Source organism: Eriocheir sinensis, unplaced genomic scaffold, assembly GCF_024679095.1.
Source record: "Eriocheir sinensis breed Jianghai 21 unplaced genomic scaffold, ASM2467909v1 Scaffold617, whole genome shotgun sequence".
Lineage (NCBI taxonomy): Eukaryota > Metazoa > Arthropoda > Malacostraca > Decapoda > Varunidae > Eriocheir > Eriocheir sinensis.
The window spans coordinates 217,501-242,294 of NW_026111962.1; the positions used below are offsets into that span (position 1 = coordinate 217,501).

A 24,794-nucleotide genomic window follows, 5' to 3' on the forward strand; every position below is an offset into this window, starting at 1 on the left:
TAGACTATTTTTAACCCTCCCAGATGTAATAGTAGTAGTTGTAGTAGTAGTAGTAGTAGTAGTAGTAGTAGTAGTAGTAGAAATAGCTTATGTTGGGTGTTGAATACTAGTAATAAGACTATCCTAAGACTAACTAGACTATTCCTAACCCCCTCAGATGTAGTAGTAGTAGTAGTAGTAGAGAGAGAGACAGAGAAAGAGAGAGAGACAGATTACTACCATGAATACTACTATTACTATTAACTATTTTGTACTATTCCAGGTCCAGAGGATGCCTACAACACCATAGGCTCCGATAGTAGTAGTAGTAGTAGTGTGAGTACTACTTCTACCGCTAGCAACACCGGGCTCTACATCGGACTATTCTTCGGGCTCATCCTGGCGATAGTCTTCATAGGAGTGCTAGTCTACTTCAGAATGTAAGTAGTAGTAGTAGTAGTAGTAGTAGTAGTAGTAGTATTTGTGGTGGTGGTGGTAGTTAATTCTTAAGGTTGTCATAACACTTTACGTTTTCTGCTATAACTCAGCTTGTATGTGTGGTAGGTGAATGTAACTTGCGTGGTAGTCAGTGTGGTAGTTGTCCTTTATTCCTACCAAAATTCGTGTTCCTAACCTGAGTGTGGTAGGAATTATAGGAGGTCAAAGTTAGGGGAGTGAAAAATTATGTTTGTGTTTTTCTGAATGGCATAACACACAACATTTTTGTATATAACTCACCTTGTATGTATGGTAGGTGAATGTAGCTTACGTGGTAGTTAGTGTGGTAGTTGACCTTCCTTCCTACCAAAATTCGTGTTCCTAACTTGAGTGTGGTAGAAGTTATAGCAGGTCAAAGTTTGGGAAGTGAAAAATCCTGGATATATTTTTCTGAATGGCATAACACTTAACATTTTTGTATATAACTCAGCTTGTATGCGCTGTAGGTGAATGTAACTTGCGTGGTAGTTAGTGTGGTAGTTGACCTTCATTCCTACCAAAATTCGTGTTCCTAACTTGAGTGTGTTAGAAGTTATAGCAGGTCAAAGTTAGGGGAGTGAAAAATCCTGGATATATTTTTCTGAATGGCATAACACTTAACATTTTTGTATATAACTCAGCTTGTATGTGTGGTAGGTGAATGTAACTTGCGTGGTAGTTAGTGTGGTAGTTCACCTTTATTCCTACCAAAATTCGTGTTCCTAACTCCAATGTGGCAGCAGTTATAGTGGTACGAAGTTAGGCCTATCAAAATTTTCCAATCCTCCCATTTTCATTCTACCAGCTGTAACATTTTGCCCTACCATTCAACCGGCGTGCATGGTAGATGGATGGGCCTTGGTGGGCTGGTAGACACACCCTTTGGCTATCCTGGTACCGATTTTGGTTGTGATAGGTTGGTTGTGGTTGCCGGAATATTGGTTGAAAGACAGGCCTATATAAAAATTCCTTCTAACCATAATCTTCACTCTTACAGGAAGCAGCGGAGAGAAGGAGGAGGAGGAGGAGGAGGAGAATGGAAGGGAGGAAGAGGAGGAGGAGGAGGAGGAGGAGATGAGAGACCTCCCCTCCCCCCCCCAAATGACCAGAAGACCACTCCTACCATGACCTATTCAAGCCTGACCGACCCCATTACAGGTTAGTAGTAGTAGTAGTAGTAGTAGTAGTAGTAGTAGTAGTAGTATAGGGGTTCTTGGGTGAGGAATAGTAGGTTTGAATAGCTTGTAAATACCTTGGAAGGGGTTACAATTCTCTATATTGCCTCTTGTGAAAGTTGACAGGTACAGAACAGGAAAAGTCTTGTTAAAAGTGGAGATAGAGAGAGAACGAGAGGAGATAGAGAGAAGCGGATAACACGAGGAGAAAGAGGAAAGATTGTTCTATAAGTGGACGGGAAGAGGAGGAAGAGGAGCAAGAGGAAAGAGGAGAAATAAAGAGGAAAAGAGGAAGGACTTAGGTGTTTTGTATGAGGGAAAATGAGAAAAGTTGTAATAAAAGTGGAGATAGAGAGAGAACGAGAGGAGATAGAGAGAAGCGGATAACACGAGGAGAAAGAAGAAAGATTGTTCTATAAGTGGACGGGAAGACGAAGAGTACAAACAAGAGGAAAGAGGAGAAATAAAGAGGAAAATAGGAAGGACTTAGGTGTTTTGCATGAGGAAGGATGAGAAAAGTTGTAATAAAAGTGGAGATAGAGAGAGAACGAGAGGAGATAGAGAGAAGCGGATAACACGAGGAGAAAGAGGAAAGATTGTTCTATAAGTGGACGGGAAGAGGAGGAAAAAGAGCAAGAGGAAAGAGGAGAAATAAAGAGGAAAAGAGGAAGGACTTAGGTGTTTTGTAGGAGAAAAGATGAGAAAAGTTGTAATAAAAATAAAGATAAAGAGAGAACGAGAGGAGATAGAGAGAAACGGATAACACGAGGAGAAAGAAGAGAAAAAGTTCTATAAGTGGACGGTAAGAGAAAAGAGGAGAAACAAGAGAAAAGAGGAGCAATAAAGAGGAAAATTGGATGGATTGAGGTATTTTGTAGGAGAAAAGATGAGAAAAGTTAAAATAGAAATGAAAATATAGAGAGACCGAGAGGAGATAGAGAAAAGCGGATAACACGAGGAGAAAGAAGAGAAAAAGTTCTATAAGATGACGGTAAGAGAAAAGAGGAGAAACAAGATGAAAGAGGAGAAATAAGAAGTTGAATCGGATGGACTTAAGTGTTTTGTAGGAGAAAAAATGAGAAAAGTTGTAATAAAAATGGAGATAGAGAGAGAACGAGAAAAGATAGAGAGAAGCGGATAACACGAGAAGAAAGAAAAGAAAAAGTTCAATAAGAAGACGGTACAAGAAAAGAGGAGAAACAAGAGGAAAGAGGAGCAATAAAGAGGAAAATTGGATGGATTGAGGTATTTTGTACGAGAATAGATGAGAAAAGTTGTAATAAAAATAGAGATAGAGAGAGAACAAGAGAAGATAGAGAGAAGCGGATAACACGAGGAGAAAGAAGAGAAAAAGTTCTATAAGATGACGGTAAGAGAAAAGAGAAGAAACAAGAGGAAAGAGGAGAAATAAGAAGGAAAAGCGGATGGACTTAAGTGTTTTGTAGGAGAAAAAATGAAAAAAGTTGTAATAAAAATGGAGATAGAGAGAGAACGAGAGGAGATAGAGAGAAGCAGATAACACGAGGAGAAAGACGAAAGATAGTTCTATAAGTTGACGGAAATAGAAGGAAGAGGAGAAGGAAGAAATAGGAGAAATAAAGAGGAAAATAGGATAGACTTAAGTGTTTTGTAGGAGAAATTATGAGAAAAGCTATAAAAAAAATAGAGATAGAGAGAGAACGAGAGAAGATAGAGAGAAGCGGATAACACGAGGAGAAAGAAGAGAAAAAGTTCTATAAGATGACGGTAAGAGAAAAGAGGAGAAACAAGAGGAAAGAGGAGAAATAAGAAGGAAAAGCGGATGGACTTAAGTGTTTTGTAGGAGAAAAAATGAGAAAAGTTATAATAGAAATAGAGATAGAGAGAGAACGAGAGGAGATAGAGAGAAACGGATAACACGAGGAGAAAGAAGAGAAAAAGTTCTATAAGAGGACGGTAAGAGAAAAGAGGAGAAACAAGAGGAAAGAGGAGAAATAAAGAGGAAAATTGGATGGATTGAGGTATTTTGTAGGAGAAAAGATGAGAAAAGTTATAATAGAAATGGAGATAGAGAGAGAACGAGAAAAGATAGAGAGAAACGGATAACACGAGGAGAAAGAAGAGAAAATGTTCTATAAGAGGCCTGTAAGAGAAAAGAGGAGAAACAAGAGGAAAGAGGAGAAATAAGTAGAAAAAGCGGATGGACTTAAGTGTTTTGTAGGAGAAAAAATGAAAAAAGTTATAATAGAAATAGAGATAGAGAGAGAACAAGAGGAGATAGAGAGAAACGGATAACACGAGGAGAAAGAAGAGAAAAAGTTCTATAAGATGACGGTAAGAGAAAAGAGGAGAAACAAGAGGAAAGAGGAGAAATAAGAAGGAAAAGCGGATGGACTTAAGTGTTTTGTAGGAGAAAAAATGAGAAAAGTTATAATAGAAATAGAGATAGAGAGAGAACAAGAGAAGATAGAGAGAAACGGATAACACGAGGAGAAAGAAGAGAAAAAGTTCTATAAGAGGACGGTAAGAGAAAGAGGAGAAACAAGATGAAAGAGGAGAAATAAGGAGGAAAAGAGGATGGACTTAAGTGTTTTGTAGGAGAAAAAATGAGAAAAGTTGTAATAAAAATAGAGATAGAGAAAGAACGAGAGGAGATAGAGAGAAACGGATAACACGAGGAGAAAGAAGAGAAAAAGTTCTATTAGAAGACGGTAAGAGAAAAGAGGAGAAACAAGATGAAAGAGGAGAAATAAAGAGGAAAATTGGATGGATTGAGGTATTTTGTACGAGAATAGATGAGAAAAGTTGTAATAAAAATAGAGATAGAGAGAGAACGAGAGAAGATAGAGAGAAGCGGATAACACGAGGAGAAAGAAGAGAAAAAGTTCTATAAGAGGACGGTAAGAGAAAAGAGGAGAAACAAGAGGAAAGAGGAGAAATAAAGAGGAAAATTGGATGGATTGAGGTATTTTGTAGGAGAAAAGATGAGAAAAGTTATAATAAAAATGGAGATAGAGAGAGAACGAGAAAAGATAGAGAGAAGCGCATAACACGAGGAGAAAGAAGGGAAAATGTTCTATAAGAAGACGGTAAGAGAAAAGAGGAGAAACAAGAGGAAAGAGGAGAAATAAGTAGAAAAAGCGGATGGACTTAAGTGTTTTGTAGGAGAAAAAATGAGAAAAGTTTTAATAACAATAGAGATAGAGAGAGAACAAGAGGAGATAGAGAGAAGCGGATAACACGAGGAGAAAGAAGAGAAAAAGTTCTATAAGAGGACGGTAAGAGAAAAGAGTAGAAACAAGAGGAAAGAGGAGAAAGAAAGAGGAAACTATGATGGCGTGACGTATTTTGTAGGAGAAAAGATAAGAAAAGTTATAATAAAATACAAGATAGAGAGAGAATGAGAAGAGATAGAGAAAAGCGGATAACACGAGGAGAAAGAAGAGAAAAAGTTCTATAAGAGGACGGTAAGAGAAAAGAGTAGAAACAAGAGGAAAGAGGAGAAAAAAAGAGGAACAACCTTGCCAGACCCACCTTAAAATCCCACACGTAACCAACCATGTCTCTCTTTTCCAGGGAACAACATTTATGAAAACATTGAAGAGGAGGAAGACGAAGAGGAGGAGGAGGCGAGGAGGAGGAGGAGGAGGAACGACTACAATAACTACTACCACAACAACAACAACAACAACAACCATCACTACCAAAACACTGAGGAAATTGACCCATCTACTCCATCTACCACTACCCCTGTCTAACACAGCTACACAGGCCCAGGGCCTACAGCAGATTATAGAGGGAGGAGGAAGGCCACCTCCACAGCTCACCCGTCTACCACTACCACTGTGACTATCAATGGGTGACAGCTATTAATAGAGAGAGAGAGAGAGAGAGAGAGAGAGAGAGAGAGAGAGAGAGAGAGAGAGAGAGAGAGAGAGAGAGAGAGAGAGAGAGAGAGAGAGAGAGAGAGAGAGAGAGAGAGAGAGAGACACACACACACACACACACACACACACACACACACACACACAGAGAGAGAGAGAGAGAGAGAGAGAGAGAGAGAGAGAGAGAGAGAGAGAGAGAGAGAGAGAGAGAGAGAGAGAGAGAGAGAGAGAGAGAGAGAGAGAGAGAGAGAGAGAGAGAGAGACACACACACACACACACACACACACACACACACAGAGAGAGAGAGAGAGAGAGAGAGAGAGAGAGAGAGAGAGAGAGAGAGAGAGAGAGAGAGAGAGAGAGAGAGAGAGAGAGAGAGAGAGAGAGAAACACACACACACACACACACACACACACACACACACACACACACACACACACACACACACACACACACACACACACAGAGAGAGAGAGAGAGAGAGAGAGAGAGAGAGAGAGAGAGAGAGAGAGAGAGAGAGAGAGAGAGAGTTAAGTCAATATCCCCTTGTATAAAAATTGCTTGTAAATATATTGAATAACTTAATTAATAAATATATATATTGCTTTTAATTAAGAACCTTGTCTGATTTCCCTTCCCTTCCCTTCCCTTCCCTTCCCTTCCCTTCCCTTCCCTTCCCTTCCCTTCCCTTCCCTTCCCTTCATTTCCCTTCCCTTCCCTTCCCTTCCCTTCCCTTCCCTTCCCTTCCCTTCCCTTCCTTTCCCTTCCCTTCCCTTCCCTTCCCTTCCCTTCCCATCCCTTCCCTTCCCTTCCCTTTTTTGGGGGGGGCTTCTAAATACCATAGGAGGGGTTACAAGGGGCCATGGTGGTTGTACTGGTATATGTATGGTAGGTGTGTGGTAGCCATGGTAGGGCCTGGGTGGTAGTGGTTGTTGGGTCAGGAATGGTAGGTTTAAATGGGTGCTGATTCTAGTAGTAATAGTAGTTTTGGCGATAGTAGTAGTAATAGTAGTAGTAGTAGTAGTAGTAGTAGTAGTAATAGTAGCAGTAGTAGTAGTAGTAGTAGTAGTAGTAGTAGTAGTAGTAGTAGTAGTAGTAGTAGTAGTAGTAGTAGTAGTAGTAGTAGTAGTAGTAGTAGTAGTAGTAGTAGTAGTAGTAGTAGTAGTATAGAAGTGAATCATTGCGATCTCTTACAAGAAAAATACTTAATAATAAATAAATAAAAAATTAAAGTATTAGGCCTACTTATGACTTTTGTGAAAACTCCCTTCCCTTCCCATCCCTTCCTTTCCCTTCCCTTCCTATCCCTTCCCTTCCTATCCCATCCCTTCCTATCCCATCCCTTCCCTTCCCTTCCTATCCCTTCCCATCCCATCCCTTCCCTTCCCATCCCTTCCTATCCCATCCCATCCCTTCAAATCCCATCCCATCCCTTCAAATCCCATCCCTTCCTATCCCATCCCTTCCCATCCCTTCCTATCCCATCCCATCCCTTCAAATCCCATCCCATCCCTTCAAATCCTCCTCGTATCCCGTTAAAAAGACTGAAGCAGGGACCGATAAATCCGCAGTCGCCCGTGACATCAGGATCAGGTTCAAGATGGCGGCCGCTGGGGGAGGTCGGCAAAGTATTTCTCTCCTATATTTATCGCTTTTTTCGTCCTCCCGCCGGCCATTTTGTGCCCAGGTGCGGCAGGTGAGCTTATTAAGGCGGCACCTACCTGTAGCGCACCTGTGGAGGCCTAAGGAGGCGTGGGGAGCCCTCAAATATGCCGGTAAATATGTGTGTTTAGACGTACATGTGTGTGTGCGTGTGTGTGTGTACGGGTTTGCTATGTGCGTTTTTGTGTATGTGCGTATGTGTGTGTGTTTGTGTGTGTGTGTGTGTAAGTTTGGGTCCCATGTGCGTTTCCGTTTGTCTCATGTACGTGTTTGTGTGTTTGTGTGCGTTTTGTGTCATGTACGTTTTTTGGGCGTGTACGGGTTTGTTATGTAAGTGTGTGTGTGTGTGCGTTTGGGTCATGTACGTTTTTTGTGTGCGTTTTTTTGTCATGTACGTTTTTGTGTGCGGCTTCTTGTCTGTGTGCGTTTTTTTGTCATGTACGTTTCTGTGTGTGTGTGTGTGTGTGTGTGTGTGTGTGTGTGTGTGTGTGTGTTGGTAAAACTATAGAATCACACCCAGACCAGTTACTCCACATGTGCGTTTTTGTTATGTACGTTTCTGTGTGTGTGTGTGTGTGTGTGTGTGTGTGTGTGTGTGTCTTGGTAAAACTATAGAATCACACCCAGACCAGTTACTCCACATGTGCGTTTTTGTTATGTACGTTTCTGTGTGTGTGTGTGTGTGTGTGTCTTGGTAAAACTATAGAATCACACCCAGACCAGTTACTCCACATGTGCGTTTTTGTTATGTACGTTTCTGTGTGTGTGTGTGTGTGTGTGTGTGTGTGTGTGTTGGTAAAACTATAGAATCACACCCAGACCAGTTACTCCACATGTGCGTTTTTGTTATGTACGTTTCTGTGTGTGTGTGTGTGTGTGTGTGTGTGTGTGTGTGTGTGTGTGTGTGTGTCTTGGTAAAACTATAGAATCACACCCAGACCAGTTACTCCACATGTGCGTTTTTGTTATGTACGTTTCTGTGTGTGTGTGTGTGTGTGTCCTGATAAAACTATAGAATCACACCCAGACCAGTTACTCCACATGTGCGTTTTTGGGTAAAGATTCATTTTAGGTCCGTGCCAGTATCTACCTTATGAAACCTCAGTATCTCTTCATATATAATCTTTTCTACAAACCTTCAACAGTCATGGAAACGCTTTCAAAATCCAATTCAAGGACTTTTTTTACTCTTGAAAATATGGGATAATGTTTACGGAAGCGCGTCTCCTCCTCTGGTGGCCGCGACGACGCTGCAGCCAGTGTTGCGAGAAATACCTCCTCGCTGAAATAAGTAGGTTGTAAAGTTCGGTTGGAGTAGTTTAAATATGCTCCCCCACCCAAATACCCCAAGTTCACGCAGGTCCCCCAAGATCGTTGCGGGAAGGGTATTAATTTGGCTTCTTGATTTCTAAGTACTTTGTTGTTTACTGTGATATTTGGAGGCGTGTTTTTGTGTTCTGGGGGCGCGGAGTCAGTATCCATAATCACCTTGTTTACTGGGAATACGAGTCCGTGAAGCAGATTCAGGATCCGGTCAGTAAGGATTCACATATTGGAACAGCTCAGAGAGAGAGAGAGAGAGAGAGAGAGAGAGAGAGAGACACACACACACACACACACACACAGAGAGAGAGAGAGAGAGAGAGAGAGAGAGAGAGAGACACACACACACACACACACACAGAGAGAGAGAGAGAGAGAGAGAGAGAGAGAGAGAGAGAGACACACACACACACACACACACACAGAGAGAGAGAGAGAGAGAGAGACACACACACACACACACACACACACACACACACACACACACACAGAGAGAGAGAGAGACACACACACACACACACACACACACACACACACAGAGAGAGAGAGAGAGAGAGAGACACACACACACACACACACACACACACACACACACAGAGAGAGAGAGAGACACACACACACACACACACACACACACACACACACACACAGAGAGAGAGAGAGAACATCAAATCAACACGCATAGGTTCAGACAGCTGGGGAACAGTTCTGGCAGGAGGTTCGAGAGCTTACACTTCCTGCACCAACCACAGTGTTGTTCAGGGCGCGGTGTTGGATGGATCGCGGTGTTGGATGGATCGCGGTGTTGGATGGATCGCGGTGTTGGATGGATCGCGGTGTTGGATGGATCGCGGTGTTGGATGGATCGCGGTGTTGGATGGATCGAGGTGATGGATGGATAGCGGTGTTGGATGGATCATGTTGGATGGATCGCGGTGTTGGATGGATCGCGGTGTTGGATGGATCGCGGTGTTGGATGGATCGCGGTGTTGGATGGATCGCGGTGTTGGATGGATCGCGGTGTTGGATGGATCGCGGTGTTGGATGGATCGCGGTGTTGGATGGATCGCGCTGGTTTTTCTTTCTGTCGGTGATAAACAATGAAGATAAGCTGTGTTTCGTGCAGCGGACTCGACTTGGCGGACCAAAACCTTGCGATGACGTGACGATCTACTAGAGAGAGAGGGCATCAGTGTGGTGGGTGCGTTTATGTGACCACAGATGCCCGCCAGTGCCACGCCAGATGGTGAGATGGGCATCGCTTGGTGGGTGCGCGACGCTTCTCCCCCATAACAAGCTTGGGGATCGTCTGAGTGCGTGGTTTTTGTATAAACGCTAAATTCATCGCAAACGCTAATTTTAGTGGGTGGTGGGAGGAGAAATTCCCTAGATTTAAGGAATTTCCCTAGATCTAAGGAATTTTTATCCCTCCCCACTAAAAAATACGCGAATGTGACGGATTTTGTCCCCCACCTGAAACCCCACATTCCCACCAGGTCCCCAGGCTTGTATGGGGGGGAGGGGGGGAGGGGCAAACAGTACAATTTGACCTTGACTTCCCATGTGCATTTTTGTTCTGTACGTTTCTGTGTGTGTGTGTGTGTGTGTGTGTGTGTGTGTGTGTGTGTGTGGGTAAAACTATAGAATCACACCCAGATCAGTTCCTTCCCGTGTGCGTTTTTGTTATGTACGCTTTTGTGTGTGTGTGTGTTGGTAAAACTATAGAATCACACCCAGATCAGTTCCTTCCTGTGTGCGTTTTTGTTATGTACGCTTTTGTGTGTGTGTGTGTGTGTGTCATTAGGTCAGGTTAGTTTAAATTCACTGGTCCCTCAAATAGTACAGTTTCAAATAGTACAGTTTACAATAGTATAGGGTTGCCATACGTCTGGATTTACCCGGACACATCCGGAAATCAGATAACGAAATCTGCGTCCGGGGGGATTTTTTAAAATCCCACAAATGTCCGGAATTTCACCTTCTATCATTACTAAATGTTAAAAAATAACATTTATTAGATTTCCTTGTGTTGAAATGATGGGAGAGAGAGAGAGAGAGAGAGGGGGGGGGGGGGGGGCGGGTCACCGAGTCCGAGTGGCAGCTGCTTTGGTTTGGTTGCGGTCAAGACTCTGACGTGTACGGGTCCTGTATGAAGACGGTGCTCGCAGCCTTCCCAACACCGCCTCACTTGACGTCGCGCTTGCGCCCCAGGTCTTTCACCAGCTCTGATAGGGGTCAGTTTGGATTACTGTTTGCGGCCTTGTGACCTCGTCATTACAACTATTACTTGTTCTTGTCGAGATGCCCAAACGAAAGTGTAAATTCACTGCAGAGATGCAGAACAAACTCCCGTGCTTCAAAAAAGGCAGGGATGAGTGGGGAGCAGAGTGTTTGGTGTGTAAACCAGGAACATTTGTCTCACTGGCACATAAAGGCATTACTGACTTAGTCACATATGAGAAGAAGGTTGATCAATGAAGATGACACATTATTTTGTAAAACCAGGAAGTGAAGCTGAAGATGTTAGTGCTGCAGAAGGTGCTTATGCGTTTCACACTGTCAAACATCACGGTAGTTTCTTATCCATGTTTTGGTAAAAATAACTTTTCCTGATTCTGAGGTGGCAAGAAAGTTTTCTAGTGCTTGAACAAAGACAGCAGCTATTATAAAAGCTGTGCTTGCACCTCATTCTGTTGATGTTGCCCTAAAAAGCCTAACAGAAAATGAAGTAGTATACTGTGGAATTGCTACAGATGGTAGTAATCACGATGCATTAAAGCTGTTTCCTGTAATTATTCAGTACTTTGACTGGAAGAATGGTGGTTTACAGTCAAAACTGATTGAGTTTAAGAACACCCCAAATGAGACTGCAGACACTATTGCCAAATATGTGAAAGAAACCCTAGATAAACATGGCCGGGCTTACTAAAAAGTGTGTGGCATTTACAGGTGACAACTGCAATACAGTGTTTGGAGGACTCAAGCGTAATGAAGACAGGAATAATGTGTTTGCAAATCTGAAGAAGATGTTGGAAAAGTCACTGATTGGAGTAGGTTGCCCAGCACATATTCTGAATAATTGTGTTCACCATGGAGCAGAAAGAATGGATATTGATACTGAAAACATCATCAATAAGATTTATCAGTATTTTCATATCTACACAGTTCGCTCTGAAAAACTAAAGGAGTATTGTGAATTTGCTGAGGTTGAGTACATTAATGCAGTAAATATTTGCATGCCACTCAACACTTGACCTTGTATTTAGATTAGGAGTCACAGACGACACATGCATTGTGGGTGAAACAACGCTTGGTGAAATATTCTTATTGTCTGTGGTTGTGACGCTCGGGTTTTCTGGCTGTGTGGTTTAAAGTGGAGTTGTAAGAGTTGGCTGTTATGGGTAAGATGATGGATGTGTTGATGGAAGCGTGCAAGCCAGGCGTGAGAGCCCAGAGTGGGGTCCCCATCATTGGTACAGTGGTGTGCCACATAACCTACATCTCCAAAGCTCGGATCAATCATCACGCCAAATACCTCTTAACTTTTTAACCCCTTGCATCCGATGACACAGTTTACGCGTCATTTTGTCTCTCGTAGCATATCCGAGTGACGCGTGCACTGCATCATGGTCATTTCAGCCAGTGTGTGTTTTATTTCCTCTCGGGTATAGTGCTCGGATATGGGAAGGGCGCGCGATTTGACAGCTCGTAGTGAAGAGGTTAATGGTCCGTGCTCATAGGCTGTTTGTTCTGCTGAGAGGCAAGTAATCCACCACCAATTATCACTTCAAATCCAACGGCACGAGAGAGTTGACGATTAGTTTATTTTATAGGTCTAGCTTGGATTTTTCATGTAAAAAAATTTGGCGCGATTCTGAAAGATACTTTATTTTTGGCACAAGAGCAACCACCAACAGTAATAAAAAAATTCTTTGAAAATGAAATGAGTGAGATTTACCTCTGGCACATGCACTCTTTAATGGCTGTATTTCACACACACATTCAAACAATTGAAAAGGAAAGTAACTCTGTTGTAGAGGTGCTGACAAATTTGGAGTCTGTGTGTAAAGTACTTGCAGAAAGAAAGACCCAGCATTTCATGTCTTTAACCTCTTCACTACGGGCTGCCAAATCGCGCGCCCTTCCCATATCCGAGCACTGTACCCGAGAAGAAATAAAACACACACTGGCTGAAATGACCATGACGCAGTACACGTGTCACTCGGATATGCTACGAGAGACAAAATGACGCGTACACTGGATCATCGGATGCAAGGGGTTAAAAGTTAAAGGACTAATTGCTCAGAAGCGCACAGAAGGAAAAGAAGATGAGTGTAACAGGTTCTGTGTTGAAGTAGTTAACCTGTACAACAGATGCTCAGAGTACTTAGCTAAGTGGATGAAACCACTGGAAGAGTTCTCTTGTTTCAAGTGGATGGTCTTGAGTGAAGTACCAAACTGGACTGATGTGGAACCTTGTGTTGTGTACTTGATAGACAAGGGAGTAGAGCTTGATGATGTAAAGTGCTTTGACCAAGTAGAAAGGAACAAGGATGATGAAGACTTCAGTAAATTACCAGTACATAAGAAATGGACCAGGTACTTTGAAGCATCAAAAAATATTGAATGCCACTCAGAATTGCACAACTCTTTTTTGCTGTAACATCCCACAATGCTAATGTGGAGCGAGTCTTTTCGCTGATGCAAAGTCAGTGGACGAAGGAAAGGAACAAGCTGAGTGTTGATACAATGAAAGGTATTCTGACTCTACAGTACAACTACCGAGAGACCTCTTGCGTTGACTTCTTCAACTTTTTAAAGTCCAACAAGAAACTACTAAAAAAAATAAGATCTACAGGAAAATATGCATCGGCACATCAAGCAACACACGCAGTAGTTGAAGAAGAAGAAGAGTTAGAAGACAGCAAATAAGCTTATGCGGAAAACGAAAGCCAAATACATATATTCAATTGTGTAGCATACAGTGACATATTAGAAATTATAGAAGGAAGGGAAAGTGTGAAAGAAATATTAAACCAAAATAATCTGAAAACTGTGGCTGAGAAAAACAGAAGAATCATACAAAGAAGAGAATTAATAATAAGAATAAGAAGATAAAAACAAGGAACACAAACCAAATACACAAAAACACATACATTGGAAAATAGACACAAACACATACAGACTGACAAATACACATAAAGAACTATAGCGCAAACACATACACAGTGAACATACACACACGAACACCGTTATGTACGCTTTTGTGTGTGTGTGTGTGTGTGTGTGTGTTGGTAAAACTATACAATCACACCCAGATCAGTTCCTTCCCGTGTGCGTTTTTGTTATGTACGCTTTTGTGTGTGTGTGTGTGTGTGTGTGTTGGTAAAACTATACAATCACACCCAGATCAGTTCTTTCCCGTGTGCGTTTTTGTTATGTACGCTTTTGTGTGTGTGTGTGTGTGTGTGTGTGTGTCATTAGGTCAGGTTAGTTTAAATTCACTGGTCCCTCAAATAGTATAGTTTACAATAGTACAGTTTCAAATAGTACAGTTTCCAATAGTACAGTTTCAAATAGTACAGTTTACAATAGTACAGTTTCAAATAGTACAGTTTACAATAGTACAGTTTCAAATAGTACAGTTTCAAATAGTACAGTTTCAAATAGTACAGTTTCAAATAGTACAGTTTCAAATAGTACAGTTTCAAATAGTACAGTTTTCAAATAGTACAGTTTTCAAATAGTACAGTTTTCAAATAGTACAGTTTTCAAATAGTACAGTTTTCAAATAGTACAGTTTTCAAATAGTACAGTTTTCAAATAGTACAGTTTTCAAATAGTACAGTTTTGGTTTTATATGAATTATCATGGAAGAATTTTTTTAGGATTTTTATAATTCCTACTGTTCTACCCATAGCTGGGCACGATACCAGAAAACCTTATTCCCGATAACCGATAATGGAAAATCTCATCGGTAATAGCCGATATCCGTTAACTGGAGACACAAATACAGGCGATAACCGATACCTGATATGAATCCACAATTCCGATACTAGCCAGCGATGGGTCCGACAGGAGAAAACGTTACTATATTGATATTTCAAACAAAAAACAAAGATGACTCCAAATTTTCATGACCCGTATTTTATAAAACTTACAAAACCTGAAACCCACACATTGACGCGTAGCTCTGGACGGTAACACTGGAAACCCTGAACCTGTTGTGTTATTTGGCGTCCCCGCCGTCAAAACACTGGTCTCTCGTGGACTGCTCAGACCAGCAAGCGTAGACCTGTACAGTCTCACAAAGCATTTTAGCCGTAATTAAGAGTTGCTGGAAGGCTGAATCAGACATACAGTACCACCATGCCTGCTGAACGACACTGTACGAGTTGTGTTTATATGTACAGAGTGTCGTTCAGCGAGGATGGTGGTACTGTGTGTCTGATTCAGCCCTCCAGCAACTCTTAATGTGTTAAAAAGCTTTGTGAGACTGTACAGGGCTAGGCTTACTGGTCTGAGTATGTGCAGTTCACGAGAGACCGGCGTTTGTAAACAGCGCCAGCTTTTGACAAGGGGACACCCAATAACACAACACCAGGAGCCTTCAATACCATGGCATGCTCAGAAAGGAATATGGAATACCAAATTTGAGGCAGGGAATCATCATCTTTTGGGCAAAGTTAAATGATTTTTCTCTTTGATATATTGATTTTTGAGTAACATAAAAAATAAGCTAGTTTTTAATGTTGATGATGTGTTTTTAGGGGCAGTGAATAGCGGGCTTTTTCTATTAATGTTTGCTTTTTGTGGGCCCTTGAACTTTCTCCTTTGCTGTAAAAAAAATAAAATAAAAAATAAAAAGTACAAAATCTCGACATCGAAGATATTTCATACCCCAAAGTCTTTCACACACCACCGAGCGCCCGGGCACGCATCTGCATTAGGGAGAAAACAACTTTATTTCCTGAGGGTCTGAAAAAGGTATACATTATCAATAGTTCGGTTACAAAAGTGATGAAGATACCGATATATATTTAAATAAGTAGCAGATGCCCGATAACCCGATTTTGTTATTACCGATAAAGAATCGCGATAACTTACCGCGATGACGCCCAGGTGTGGTTCTACAAAAACACACGCTGTTTGAGAAAGGCGTTCATCTTGCAGAAGAATTGACGTGCTCTGTGCTGTATTGAGGCCAGCGACGCACATTAGAAATCAAGGGAAATGTGTTTAATTCCTGCAATGCTTAGAAAACCTTTGCATTGTTACCCTCCGTGCTGTATTGAGGCCAGCGACGCACATTAGAAATCAAGGGAAATGTGTTTAATTCCTGCGATGCTTAGAAAACCTTTGCATTGTTACCCTCCGTGCTGTATTGAGGCCAGCGACGCACATTAGGAATCAAGGGAAATGTGTTTAATTTTTGCGATGCTTAGAAAACCTTTGCATTGTTACCCTCCGTGCTGTATTGAGGCCAGCGATGCACATTAGAAATCAAGGGAAATGTGTTTAATTCCTGCGATGCTTAGAAAACCTTTGCATTGTTACCCTCCGTGCTGTATTGAGGCCAGCGACGCACATTAGAAATCAAGGGAAATGCGTTTAAGTTTTGCGATGCTTAGAAAACCTTTGCATTGTTACCCTCCGTGCTGTATTGAGGCCAGCGACGCACATTAGAAATCAAGGGAAATGTGTTTAATTCCTGCAATGCTTAGAAAACCTTTGCATTGTTACCCTCCGTGCTGTATTGAGGCCAGCGACGCACATTAGGAATCAAGGGAAATGTGTTTAATTCCTGCGATGCTTAGAAAACCTTTGCATTGTTACCCTCCGTGCTGTATTGAGGCCAGCGACGCACATTAGAAATCAAGGGAAATGTGTTTAAGTTTTATGCTTAGAAAACCTTTGCATTGTTACCCTCCGTGCTGTATTGAGGCCAGCGGCACATTAGAAATCAAGGAAATGCGTTTAAGTTTTGCGATGCTTAGAAAACCTTTGCATTGTTACCCTCCGTGCTGTATTGAGGCCAGCGACGCACATTAGAAATCAAGGGAAATGTGTTTAATTCCTGCAATGCTTAGAAAACCTTTGCATTGTTACCCTCCGTGCTGTATTGAGGCCAGCGACGCACATTAGAAATCAAGGGAAATGTGTTTAATTCCTGCAATGCTTAGAAAACCTTTGCATTGTTACCCTCCGTGCTGTATTGAGGCCAGCGACGCACATTAGAAATCAAGGGAAATGTGTTTAATTCCTGCAATGCTTAGAAAACCTATCCATTGTTACCCTCCGTGCTGTATTGAGGCCAGCGACGCACATTAGAAATCAAGGGAAATGTGTTTAATTCCTGCAATGCTTAGAAAACCTTTGCATTGTTACCCTCCGTGCTGTATTGAGGCCAGCGACGCACATTAGAAATCAAGGGAAATGTGTTTAATTCCTGCAATGCTTAGAAAACCTTTGCATTGTTACCCTCCGTGCTGTATTGAGGCCAGCGACGCACATTAGAAATCAAGGGAAATGTGTTTAATTCCTGCAATGCTTAGAAAACCTTTGCATTGTTACCCTCCGTGCTGTATTGAGGCCAGCGGCATTAATAGAAATCAAGGAAATGTGTTTAATTCCTCGATGCTTAGAAAACCTTTGCATTGTTACCCTCCGTGCTGTATTGAGGCCAGCGGCACATTAGAAATCAAGGAAATGTGTTTAATTCCTGCAATGCTTAGAAAACCTTTGCATTGTTACCCTCCGTGCTGTATTGAGGCCAGCGACGCACATTAGAAATCAAGGGAAATGTGTTTAATTCCTGCAATGCTTAGAAAACCTTTGCATTGTTACCCTCCGTGGTGTATTGAGGCCAGCGATGCACATTAGAAATCAAGGGAAATGTGTTTAATTTTTGCGATGCTTAGAAAACCTTTGCATTGTTACCCTCCGTGCTGTATTGAGGCCAGCGACGCACATTAGAAATCAAGGGAAATGTGTTTAAGTTTTGCGATGCTTAGAAAACCTATCCATTGTTACCCTCCGTGCTGTATTGAGGCCAGCGACGCACATTAGAAATCAAGGGAAATGTGTTTAATTCCTGCAATGCTTAGAAAACCTTTGCATTGTTACCCTCCGTGCTGTATTGAGGCCAGCGACGCACATTAGAAATCAAGGGAAATGTGTTTAATTCCTGCAATGCTTAGAAAACCTTTGCATTGTTGCCCACCGTGCTGTAATGACGACAGCTACGAACATTAGAAATCAAGGGAAATGTGTTTAATTCCTGCAATGCTGAGAAAACCTTTGCATTGTTACCCTCCGTGCTGTATTGAGGCCAGCGACGCACATTAGAAATCAAGGGAAATGTGTTTAATTCCTGCGATGCTTAGAAAACCTTTGCATTGTTACCCTCCGTGCTGTATTGAGGCCAGCGACGCACATTAGAAATCAAGGGAAATGCGTTTAATTCCTGCAATGCTTAGAAAACCTTTGCATTGTTACCCTCCGTGCTGTATTGAGGCCAGCTGACGTATTAGACATTAGTAATCAAGGGAAATGCGTTTAATTCCTGCAATGCTTAGAAAACCTTTGCATTGTTACCCTCCGTGCTGTATTGAGGCCAGCGACGTACATTAGAAATCAAGGGAAATGCGTTTAATTCCTGCAATGCTTAGAAAACCTTTGCATTGTTACCCTCCGTGCTGTATTGAGGCCAGCGACGCACATTAGAAATCAAGGGAAATGCGTTTAAGTTTTGCGATGCTTAGAAAACCTTTGCATTGTTACCCTCCGTGCTGTATTGAGGCCAGCGACGCACATTAGAAATCAAGGGAAATGCGTTTAAGTTTTGCGATGCTTAGAAAACCTTTGCATTGTTACCCTGCTGTATTGAGGCCAGCGACGCATTAGAAATCAAGGGAAATGTGTTTAATTCCTGCAATGCTTAGAAAACCTTTGCATTGTTACCCTCTGTGCTGTATTGAGGCCAGCGACGCACATTAGAAATCAAGGGAAATGTGTTTAATTCCTGCGATGCTTAGAAAACCTTTGCATTGTTACCCTCCGTGCTGTATTGAGGCCAGCGACGCACATTAGGAATCGAGGGAAATGTGTTTAATTCTTGCGATGCTTAGAAAACCTTTGCATTGTTACCCTCCGTGCTGTATTGAGGCCAGCGACGCACATTAGAAATCAAGGGAAATGTGTTTAATTCCTGCAATGCTTAGAAAACCTTTGCATTGTTACCCTCCGTGCTGTATTGAGGCCAGCGACGCACATTAGAAATCAAGGGAAATGTGTTTAATTTTTGCGATGCTTAGAAAACCTTTGCATTGTTACCCTCCGTGCTGTATTGAGGCCAGCGACGGCGAACACCAAGCTGCCGATCTTTCATTCCTTCTCCCATCTAATGTGTGTGTGTGTGTGTGTGTGTGTGTGTGTGTGTGTGTGTGTCTGAAACTTTGCTATGTGTCGCTGTCTGTGGTCAATATGCAAGGGGGAGGTTGTCAGCTGGGATTTGTTTATTGTCAGTGAACAACATGAAGTCTTTGTGGAGGTTCATGGCAGCAATATTTTGTACAGCGGGAAACTGAACATCTCTGCACTCTACTGAAAGGTTACATTACACTACAAATTACTTACAATGGTTTTCTGCACTCCTTCAGACACATTTTCTTCATCAATATCCTGACCATCAGTCTCGGCCTCATCAGGATAAGGATTACAACTTCCATTTGGCTTGGCTGCCATTTCCAGGATGCTGCCCCAGCGTGTGTGTTGGGTACAAGGACGCCCCAAGCCTCCCACATGTACCTTGAGATGGTCCACCTTTGCCTTGGATAAAGGAATGAGCCTCTCACTCTCTAGGCAGACTATACTGGGAGAGGCTGAAAGCTGCGTCTGGTCCAGGATTTGAGCCCTTCCCGACCCCCTCACATGTCCCCGCACCCTTCTCCGAGCGACGGTTAGGTGTTGACGCATAGATACCCAGTCTTATTGATGATAGACACACAGAAGTGGCAGCATCAATGAGGAGAGAGAGAGGGGATTTATTGAGGAGAGAGAGAGAGGGGATTTATTGAGGAGAGAGAGAGAGAGGGGATTTATTGAGGAGAGAGAGAGAGAGAGGGGATTTATTGAGGAGAGAGAGAGAGGGGATTTATTGAGGAGAGAGAGAGGGGATTTATTGAGGAGAGAGAGAGAGAGGGGATTTATTGAGGAGAGAGAGAGAGAGGGGATTTATTGAGAAGAGAGAGGGGGGATTTATTGAGAAGAGAGAGAGGGGATTTATTGAGAAGAGAGAGAGGGGATTTATTGAGAAGAGAGAGAGGGGATTTATTGAGAAGAGAGAGAGGGGATTTATTGAGAAGAGAGAGAGAGGGGATTTATTGAGAAGAGAGAGAGAGGGGATTTATTGAGGAGAGAGAAAGGGGATTTATTGAGGAGAGAGAGAGAGGGGATTTATTGAGGAGAGAGAGAGGGGATTTATTGAGGAGAGAGAGAGGGGATTTATTGAGGAGAGAGAGAGGGGATTTATTGAGGAGAGAGAGAGGGGATTTATTGAGGAGAGAGAGAGAGGGGATTTATTGAGGAGAGAGAGAGGGGATTTATTGAGTAGAGAGAGAGGGGATTTATTGAGAAGAGAGGATTTATTGAGGAGAGAGGATTTATTGAGGAGAGAGAGAGGGGGGATTTATTGAGTAGAGAGAGGGGATTTATTGAGGAGAGAGAGAGGGTATTTATTGAGGAGAGAGAGAGGGGATTTATTGAGGAGAGAGAGAGAGAGAGGGGATTTATTGAGGAGAGAGAGAGAGAGGGGATTTATTGAGGAGAGAGAGAGAGAGGGGATTTATTGAGGAGAGAGAGAGAGGGGATTTATTGAGGAGAGAGAGAGGGGATTTATTGAGGAGAGAGAGAGGGGGATGGGAGAGAGAGGGGATTTATTGAGGAGAGAGAGAGAGGGGATTTATTGAGGAGAGAGAGAGAGAGAGGGGATTTATTGAGGAGAGAGAGAGGGGATTTATTGAGGAGAGAGAGAGAGAGGGGATTTATTGAGGAGAGAGAGAGGGGATTTATTGAGGATTTATTTGTTTCTGTATACAGGCTGTCTGTGTATCCCAATGCCCGGAAATCCTTGAATAAACCTTCTGTGTTGGGATGAGATAAAGGATTATAACATTTTCTAAAGCAGTCACAAGTAGGCCTATTGTCCCATGCAGAAATCCTAATCCCGGGACACGCCGATGCATGCTCACAGCCTAAATGTCTGTTTGGGGACCTGTTTTCCCCAATTAGACTTATAACATGGCCTAAATGTCTGTGTTTGGGGACCTGTTTTCCCCAATTAGACTTATAACATGGCCTAAATGTCTGTGTTTGGGGACCTGTTTTCCCCAATTAGACAGCCTAGATGTCTGTTTGGGTACCTGTTTTCCCCAATTAGACAGCCTAGATGTCTGTTTGGGTACCTGTTTTCCCCAATTAGACCTATTACATGGTGAACCAGCCAGTGTAAAATAAATAAAAACTCTCTATATATATGTATGTATAAAATAGATAGATATAAGAGAATTTTTAAGACATTTAAATTCACATGCGATAAATATTTAACTTATGTGCGGAGAGAGAAATGTTTTAAAATTCTCTAGTCCGTCAGATTGGATGACTCTCTCAATGTCTATCTTTCCACCTTCCGACAAGCTCAACTCTTTCAACCGGAGTGTTAGGATTCCACCCCTTGACCTCGGATATTGTTATGACCTCTGTACATATGAGGTCAGAGAAACACTTCCCCTCGCTAACATATATATTTACATATGAATAAGCTTATAAGTAGTGGAATGATTGTAGTATTTATTGTAAGTAATATCAAAGCAGTAATGATATCCTTGCATCCACTTATAGGTTAGTCTTTCCTCTATCCATCCACGCTATCCACATCCTTCCACCTCTATCCGTTCTTCCGCTATCTCCACTTTTGTCAAGGTCTGTGTCTCACCTTCCACCTTGTTCAAAATGTTTCCCTAACTTCGCCTCCACTTTTCTCCACTTTCCCTCCACTCCTCCTCCACCTCCTTGCATCCACTTATAGGTTAGTCTTTCCTCTATCCATCCACGCTATCCACATCCTTCCACCTCTATCCGTTCTTCCGCTATCTCCACTTTTGTCAAGGTCTGTGTCTCACCTTCCACCTTGTTCAAAATGTTTCCCTAAATTCGCCTCCACTTTTCTCCACTTTCCCTCCACTCCTCCTCCACCTCCTTGCATCCACTTATAGATTAGTCTTTCCTCTATCAATCCACGCTATCCACATCCTTCCACCTCTATCCGTTCTTCCGCTATCTCTACTTTTGTCAAGGTCTGTGTCTCACCTTTCACCTTGTTCAAAATGTTTCCCTAACTTCGCCTCCACTTTTCTCCACTTTCCCTCCACTCCTCCTCCACCTCCTTGCATCCACTTATAGGTTAGTCTTTCCTCTATCAATCCACACTATCCACATCCTTCCACCTCTATCCGTTCTTCCGCTATCTCCACTTTTATCAAGGTCTATGTCTCATCTTCTTCCACCTTGTTCGAAAATTTCCCCTAAATTCACATTCTACCGGCAGGGCTCCACACCACCGCCAGTCTACCGGCTCCACCGAAGGACTACTACCAGGTCCTCGGGGTGCCAAAAAATGCCTCGGAGAAGGAGATCAAGAAGGCGTACTACCGACTGGCCAAGAAATATCACCCGGATGTCAACCGGGATGACCCAACCGCCCAGAGGAAGTTCACGGAGGTGTCTGAGGCCTATGAGGTATGGGAGACACGGCTTTTTTTTTTTTTTTCTATTTTTTTTTGTCCAGCTGTCATATACTGTCCACCTATCATATACTGTCCACCTGTCATATACTGTCCACCTGTCATATATTGTCCACCTGTCATATACTGTCCACCTGTCATATATTGTCCACATATCATATATCTCCTGGGGTCTGTTCCCTTCTCCTATAATTCCTTCCCCTCCTGTCTCTCTCCGGCACATGACCACAGATGTTGTGTCCCGTCTCCTGGGGTCTGTTTCCTTCTCCTATAATTCCTTCCCCTTCTGTCTGTCTGTCTGGATGGATAGAGGAAAGATGGGGCTATAAGTGGATGCAAGGAGGTGGAGGAGTAGTGGAGGGAAGGTGGAGAAAAGTGGAGGTGAAGTTAGGGGAAATTTTTTAACAAGGTGGAAGGAGGTGGGAGCCATAGACCTTGATAAAAATGTGGATAACTCAAGAACGGATAAGGATTGGAGGATGCGGATAGTGTGGATAGGATGAGGAAAGACTGACCTACAAGTGGATGTAAGGAGGTGGATGAACAAAGAGCGGAAACTGTCGTAAAGTGGAAGCGAAATCCCCACAAAATTTTCCACCGCGCGAAAAAAAACGAGATCACTCAGCCGAGCTTCCTCCCTCTAAAACCTCATCCGTTTCCAGGTTCTGGGTGACGAGGAGAAGAGGCGGATGTTCGACCAGACCGGCAGGACATCCAGCAGTCCACCATTCGGCAGCGGAAGCGGCGGTGGAGGTGGCAGCTGGCAGTATCAGACGACCTTTGACCCGGAAGAATTATTTAGGAAGATATTTGGAGACTTCAGAGGAGGAGGAGGAGGAGGAGGAAGAGGAGGAGGAGGGATGGAGGAAGACTTCGCGGAGAGTATCTTTGGCTTTGGAGCGGCCCAGGAGGTAAGTAGTAGTAGTAGTAATAGTAGTAATAGTAGTAGTAGTAGTAGCTATAATTAAAAAAATTAAGGGGTGAGATGCATATACCTTGATAAAAGTGGAGATAGCGGAAGAACGGATAGAGGTGGAAGGATGTGGATTGTGTGGATGGATAGAGGAGAGACCAACCTATAAGTGGATGCAAGGAGGTGGAGGAGGAGTGAAGGGAAGGTGGAGAAAAGTGGAGGTGAAGTTAGGGGACATTTTGAACAAGGTGGAAGATGAGATTCATATACCCTGATAAAAGTGGAGATAGCGGAAGAACGGATAGAGGTGGAAGGATGTGGATAGCGTGGATGGATAGAGGAAAGATCAACCTATAAGTGGATGTAAGGAGGTGGAGGAGGAGTGAAGGGAAGGTGGAGAAAAGTGGAGGTGAAGTTAGGGGAACAATTTTGAACAAGGTGGAAGAAGTTGAGGGCATATACCTTGATAAAAGTGGAGATAGCGGAAGAACTGATAGAGGTGGAAGGATGTGGATAGTGTGGATGGATAGAGAAAAGACAAACCTATAAGTGGATGCAAGGAGGTGGAGGAGGAGTGAAGGGAAGGTGGAGAAAAGTGGAGGTGAAGTTAGGGGACATTTTGAACAAGGTGGAAGATGAGATTCATATACCCTGATAAAAGTGGAGATAGCGGAAGAACGGATAGAGGTGGAAGGATGTGGATTGCGTGGATGGATAGAGGAAAGACCAACCTATAAGTGGATGCAAGGAGGTGGAGGAGGAGTGGAGGGAAAGTGGAGAAAAATGGAGATAAAACTGTAGACCTGAGTGTTGAATTTCAGACCTGTCATAACACTCCCTTCCTTCTCTTCCCCCCCGCCCTCTCTCTCTCTCTAAGGTCACACTGCGGCTGACCTTCACACAGGCAGCTCGGGGGGTCAACAAGGACGTGACCCTGAACACGGTCGATACGTGTCCAAAGTGCCAAGGTTCCCGCTGCGAGCTCGGCACCAAGGCAGCTCCGTGCAGGCACTGTTCTGGGACTGGTATGGAGACTATCAGCACAGGTGAGTGGAAATGTCGGTGGAAAACGGTTGATTGCGGGTGAACGGTTGAGGATAGGTGGATGGGGATGGTGTGGGTGGAGAGAGGGAAGATGGGGCTACAAGTGGACGGAAGGAGAGATAGGAACGATGAAGGGAAAGTGGAGAAAAGTGGAGTTAAACTTTCTGATTAGGTTGATGATTAGTACAAGTGAGTGGAAATGTCTGTGGAAAATGGTTGATTGCAGGTGAACGGTTGAGGATAGGTGGATGGGGATGGTGTGGGTGGAGAGAGGGAAGATGGGGCTACAAGTGGACGGAAGGAGAGATAGGAACGATGAAGGGAAAGTGGAGAAAAGTGGAGTTAAACTTTCTGATTAGGTCGATGATTAGTACAAGTGAGTGGAAATGTCGGTGGAAAACGGTTGACTGCGGGTGAACGGTTGAGAGTAGGTGGATGTGGATGGTGTGGGTGGAGAGAGGGAAGATGGGGCTACAAGTGGATGGAAGGAGAGATAGGAGCGATGAAGGGAAAGTGGAGAAAAGTGGGTGCATAATTTTAAGTGGTCAGAAAAA

General features: G+C 43.0%; 2 protein-coding genes and 1 long non-coding RNA gene across 7 annotated transcripts in view; 2 read left to right on the top strand and 1 right to left on the bottom strand.

Moving 5' to 3' along the window:
• Positions 1–5,368, top strand: part of LOC126993466 (CUB and sushi domain-containing protein 3-like) — a 17,970-nt gene extending 12,602 nt beyond the window's left edge. The window contains exons 14-16 of the mRNA XM_050852603.1: positions 263–419; positions 1,454–1,614; positions 5,187–5,368. Of these exons, the coding sequence (XP_050708560.1) occupies positions 263–419; positions 1,454–1,614; positions 5,187–5,368 (500 nt within the window). The remainder of the gene's footprint in view (positions 1–262; positions 420–1,453; positions 1,615–5,186) is intronic.
• Positions 5,369–7,072: 1,704 nt separating this feature from the next.
• LOC126993468 (protein tumorous imaginal discs, mitochondrial-like) overlaps positions 7,073–24,794 on the top strand; it is a 28,567-nt gene continuing 10,845 nt past the window's right edge. The window contains exons 1-4 of the mRNA XM_050852604.1: positions 7,073–7,271; positions 22,088–22,278; positions 22,946–23,194; positions 24,074–24,242. Of these exons, the coding sequence (XP_050708561.1) occupies positions 7,097–7,271; positions 22,088–22,278; positions 22,946–23,194; positions 24,074–24,242 (784 nt within the window). The 5' untranslated portion in view covers positions 7,073–7,096. The remainder of the gene's footprint in view (positions 7,272–22,087; positions 22,279–22,945; positions 23,195–24,073; positions 24,243–24,794) is intronic.
• On the bottom strand, positions 15,343–19,625 carry LOC126993469 (uncharacterized). Of its 5 annotated transcripts, XR_007747843.1 has the most exons (6): positions 18,803–19,625; positions 18,617–18,709; positions 17,873–17,965; positions 17,222–17,314; positions 16,484–16,762; positions 15,343–15,745 (listed from the first exon to the last, which is right to left on the bottom strand). It is a non-coding gene; the product is annotated as an uncharacterized LOC126993469 (long non-coding RNA). The 5 variants fall into 5 exon arrangements; XR_007747847.1 differs by lacking the exon at positions 17,873–17,965; XR_007747844.1 differs by lacking the exon at positions 18,803–19,625 and having other exon boundaries at positions 18,617–18,796.